At 40.6% G+C, this 5245-nt stretch overlaps 1 protein-coding gene across 1 annotated transcript; it reads right to left on the bottom strand.

Moving 5' to 3' along the window:
• Positions 1–1729: 1729 nt before the first annotated feature.
• Positions 1730–4949, bottom strand: LOC137664326 (secreted frizzled-related protein 2-like). Its single transcript, XM_068402247.1, has 4 exons — positions 4663–4949; positions 3953–4122; positions 3122–3214; positions 1730–2040 (listed from the first exon to the last, which is right to left on the bottom strand). The coding sequence occupies exons 1-4, from the start codon at positions 4947–4949 to the stop codon at positions 1730–1732; spliced, it is 861 nt and encodes a 286-aa protein (XP_068258348.1).
• Positions 4950–5245: the final 296 nt, after the last annotated feature.

The raw sequence follows: 5245 nt of genomic DNA on the forward strand, positions 1-5245 counted from the left end.
TCCCAGGTAACAAGCTCTAGAACGAGAGGAAACGGCCTCAAGTTGTGCCAGGGGAGGTTTAGGTTGGGTATCAGGAAAAATTTCTTCACCGAAAGGGTTGTCAAACATTGGAACAGGCTGCCCAGGGAAGTGGTGGAGTCACTGTTCCTGGAGGTCTTTAAAAGATGTGTCGATGTGGTGCTTAGGGACATGGTTTAGTGATGGACTTGGCAGTGTTAGGTTAACGGTTGGACTCGATGATCTTAAAGGTTCTTTCCAACCAAAACGATTCTATGATTCTAAGAATCTTGTTCTCAGCAGGTAACACCAGACACCGCATCCCTTCACCTCATGCCCAGGTGCTGATGCTTCTCCTGCACGTCCATGTGGGTCACTCGCTTCCAGGCTGCACATCACCCTGGGGAGGCTCCGACAGAGCCCTTATGGAGCAGCTGCACGTGTAAAGCAATGACCGGCCTCTTTAAATATTCACCAGTTTTCCTGCAGGGACCAGCACAGATTCAGCAGGATCAAAAGAACTGAGCTTTTGAACAGCCTACTTTTTTCTAAGCATTGACTTCATTACACAGTATAAACTGAATATAGGTTGTCTCAACTTTTTTCCTTGGTTTCTATGAGTTTTCCAGTTCATGGTAGAAAGTGATGGAGCAGGTGTCATCAGGAGCATGAATAAAAACCTGCACTTACGGGGGGCTTACCAGGAACCCAGATCATTACAGATGGGACTTTTAGAAAGCTACTGACCAGAAGCTTTTCCAATATTTGTTTCAAGAAAATACGACCATAACAGACACTGTATTACTGAAATAGCTTCTAATTTATATATTATCGATTACCTGTTATTGGATCTATTTATTATAAATATTTATAAAACTAAAATTAAGTCAAGTTCTGTCCATCTTCGTGTGGTCTTTAATATCAGCGTATTGCACCGACAATGAGGGTGCTAATCATGTGGCCACTGTAATATTTCGCATTTCTTGAATATTATCACTCCATTAGTTCCCTGCAGACCACTTAGACAACTGGTAAAGATTCTGCATTTGATTTTTTAATGTGTCTGAAAATGAAAAGGGACCTTTCAGCAAGGGGGCCCCGATTTAGATTCCAGTTGAACCTTGTTACTTTCAAGATGGTCACACAAGAATAAAAAGTTTCAAGAACTGCATTTAGCCTATGCTCTCAGGTGTTACCACCAAGATATTCAGCTCTGTCATTGTAAAATGATATCCAGTAACCAAATCTTCTTGTAGCTGAGACCGAGCATATTATTCCTATTTATTCCACTTGGATTCCAGCAAAAGCGACCAGCAGAGGGCTGCCTTCTTTTAAAATACTCAAATGGGAGAAAATGAGGTGGATTAATGAAACATTAAGCAAGGGAAAGTTTAGGTAACTCGAGAAAATAGCAGAGTGGGCGGTATAGAAAAATACATTAAAGGTAGTCAGCTGGATTAAAACTGGTTTATGCCTGTTTTTGCACATATTACACAATATTTTTGCAATAACTCAAAGAAATATTTATACATGCTTGGCTGAGTTCAAACTTGATGTGAATAGCTGGAACACTACAGAAAGGAGGCCTGATAACAGTGGGGTTTAAGTTAACTTATAATACAATTTAAAAGGATATTAAGACTTTACATTCTGCTTATAGTACATTCCTATTTACAAGATAGGTTTGGCATGAGAAGTATAATAATCTTTTTACAAATAATACGATAAATATTTACAAGCATTTATGGTGTCTCCACTTCTGAGTGGCCAAAGTCAGCTGGGAGTCCCTCCTCTGCCAGCGATAAACCTGGTTTACTAAAATGATGCCCTCTTCAATATTCCCCACAAGGAGATACACCACAGGACGATGGGTCGGAGTCATCTTCTGTGTACACTTTTTATTGATAAGTAGCCACCGTTGTATCATACTCTGAGTTTCATAAGGCAAGAGTGAGCCCTGGGTAATGAATTCCACTTGGCATTCAATGTTATACTCTTGGTCACCAAATACTGTTCTCTTTTTGGACAGCTTTACTTTCACTGCTAAGGAAAAAAAAAAGGAAATGTGTAAGTTACTCTGTTTACTCAAATGCAGGAAGAAACACTACCAATGAAAGCAGAATAATTCCTTAAAAATACTATCATAATTTATGCTGATAGAGTATGGCAAGGCCTTCTCCAGCAGCAGTATACATTTAAAAATGTTTTTTAAAAATAAAGGTTATGTAGTAAAGAATTTTTCCATGGAATAGTAGAGAATTTTTTCACAAAGGTGGGTTTTTATTTTTACCATCACCACGTATGTTAGACTTTGTGGGTAATTAGGTATTGTAAGCTGTTGGCATTGTTCTCGTATCATGAGGCTGCCCAGCTTGCCCACACAATTCTCCTGAAACTCACTTTGTCCGTGTTGTGAACGACTCAGCAAAAATAGCTAGTAATGCTTGCTGGTACCAACCTTTTAGATATTCCCTTTTCATTATAGGCATCTACTGACCCCACTTGACCCCACCAACACTTATTAGCATGAATTTCTCTATCCTGCCTGATCTAAACCCAGCTGAAGCTGCTGAGAGTCTTTGCACTGACTTCAAAGGGCTTTGGAGGAAGTTTCTGGGGCAAACTCAAAAGCATTGCCTGTCGCTCCAATAAGACAACATGAGGTAGAAATTTCTTTTATTGATATGATTTTCTGAGTCTCCTTTTCAGTAAGCTATGTATCACGACCAACTCATGCACACAAGTAACAAGGACACGCCGTTCACTGGTGAAACAACCAAAGCTTTACTTTGAATTTAACACAAATAAAAGGCAAACGTTCTTATTTGGCTGCATCCATAAAGCATGTTGTACTGCAATGTAGCCAACTAGACAAGAACAGAAGAGCTATTTGGTTGTAAAATAGATCATTAATAAATCTTTCATGCAAAATAAATCCTCTTTATGTTTTGATTAGGAAGAACATATTCTGATAAACAACCTAAAGTTGTCAGGAGTCGAACTCTTAGGATTAAGACTTTGAAAACCCAGCAGAAATTGTCAGTTATTTTAATCCTAATTTTAAAGCATTTTAGAGGGAGAGCTGTTGGTCTCTTTAATAGCAGCCATATTAGCAAGGACTTACCAAAGTTATTGTCACAGAAAACTTCGAGAACTCTTTTGTGCGTAAAGAATTCCTCGACTGCTGGGCAGGCCTGGCAGGCAGGCTTTGGTGGGACTGTTAAGAAATTACAAACTTTCATCATTATCTTTTAGAATCTTTTGTATTAATTTTCTGCTGTCAAAGATGAAATCCTACTGTTTAACCACAGGGGTGACAGAGAAAATACAAAATTGGTCAGTGATAACATAAAAGTCTACACACTTCTTTGAAAACATGGCTAGGGATGAAAAGGAGTTTCATTTTCCATGCCCATTCGGCCCTTGTTCAGACTGACAAGCTCAATTATCAGCATTAAATACAGCACCAAATACAGTATTGTTTTTACTGTGGCTAAGGTGGGTGGGGCAGGGTTAGGTGGATGGTTCTTATCAGTGATCCTGCATTCAGCTGCGCTAGGATTGTGAATATATGAATTTGGGTGTGCCATTTATCTGTGATAAGGGCCATTAATAAGTCTATAAAGAGACCTCAAAATAAATCCAATACAGTGTGCTGTCATGGGTACGATACTGACCATAGCTGTGTGCGCAGTGATAATCACCTTCCTCCTCTATCTAGGTGCAGACAATCTACACTTTATTTTATTGAAGCAATGCTGATTTACACCATCTGAGGTCTGCTGCAGCTTACACTGTGAGTACTAGCACTTTCCCCTGCCATCTGGACAAACAGGGTGAAGCAGCATGGATAGGCGTGACTCTGTTTATAGACTAGGAATGGTGTCCCTTGTATCTCCTTGATTCCCAGGAACATAGAGTACAGCCACCCTCCCTTCTGCCGTCTTCCAGCTACCTTTGTGCAAGTATTTATACTCCTTTGAAAGAGATGCCAGGCACATGTCCTCATCTGCAGGGAATCGATCGCAGTCCAGACTGTCAGGCCAGGGGTGACCGTGGCATGTGAGCACGGGGGCGCAGCTGCCACGGACGGCAACACACATACTCCTACAAGGATGGATAAACCTGTCGCCGAAGGAAATACCGGGCTGAATCAGTTGAACACACTCAGTGATAACAGAAACTATTGCAACAGTGATCCTTGTGCAAAGTACATTGTCTTTGCTGATACTTAACTTCCTTCAACAATAATATACTTCTAGAAGCAGCAGCTGTGCAAACTATGCAAGTGGTCTGTATATGGACTGGACTGTGCTTACAGAATTAAGTCACAGTTTTAAAAACACTTTTATTACAACCAGAGAAAAGCTTCAACAAAAGCCTGATTCTATTCATAATAGGTGTTTCAACCCTAAATTAAAAAGGATAAGGTGTCAACTGTAACAAAATAAAGCATGATATTCTTTGACAACAGCATTCATTTCCCCAAAGCAAACTAAAGTTGAACATGTTTTCAGTACCTTTCTTCCAATGAGTATGAAAAAATTAACAGAATTATTTCAGATAAAGTGGAGATCACCTTTAGATTATGATAAACATGCATTTCATTTGATCCCTGTTCTGGCAAATAAAGGCTGGAGTTTTGTCCTGTGCTGTGGTACTTACGTATCTAAACAGATGGGTGCAAACAGGGAGCACAGGAATGTCCTCACGTGAGGGTGACAGTCTGTGTGCGCAAGGTGCTGCCAGCTCGTGGATTTTAGGATAACATCTGCCATGCTTGTGTGTCCCATCAGGTTGGGAAGCCTCATTTCAGAGTACCCAATCTTGTGGCACATGTCCATCTCCTTGGGTATCACTACGCATTTCGTGGATAATCCAATGTCAAAGCCTGTTGCCACTCTTAGGAAACCACTCACAGCTAAAACAAGTATTTTTGCAGTCAAGAACATCTTCCAGTGACTCCTGGGCTGCTGATCAGGGAGCTGTCAAACCCCCCAAGCACAGGGGCACGCTGAAAACCTTGTGGCTTATATATCCCAAGAGCTTGATGAACCGTTGGTTATCAACTGCTTATCAAATCACTCGAAACAAGACCAGGTCTTATTGCCTGCTCAAGGAATTGTTGCGATAACCAGGGAGGTGGAGACAAAGTATAGAAATATGTTCCCTGAAGACACTCACTTGGTATAGCCTTTCACGTGTCCCACGGAGTCAGTTGCTGCAGCATGCTATGTGGCATATTAAA

Source organism: Nyctibius grandis, chromosome 5 (assembly GCF_013368605.1).
Source record: "Nyctibius grandis isolate bNycGra1 chromosome 5, bNycGra1.pri, whole genome shotgun sequence".
Lineage (NCBI taxonomy): Eukaryota > Metazoa > Chordata > Aves > Nyctibiiformes > Nyctibiidae > Nyctibius > Nyctibius grandis.

Excerpts from the sequence above, each read along its gene's own strand:
- LOC137664326 (XM_068402247.1), bottom strand. The coding sequence starts at position 4,949 with ATGTTCTTGACTGCAAAAATACTTGTTTTAGCTGTGAGTGGTTTCCTA. Across the intron at positions 3,215-3,952 it reads GTATAAATACTTGCACAAAG|TCCCACCAAAGCCTGCCTGC; the intron begins GTAGCTGGAAGA and ends ATTTCTTAACAG. Across the intron at positions 2,041-3,121 it reads TTTCTGTGACAATAACTTTG|CAGTGAAAGTAAAGCTGTCC; the intron begins GTAAGTCCTTGC and ends TTTTTTCCTTAG.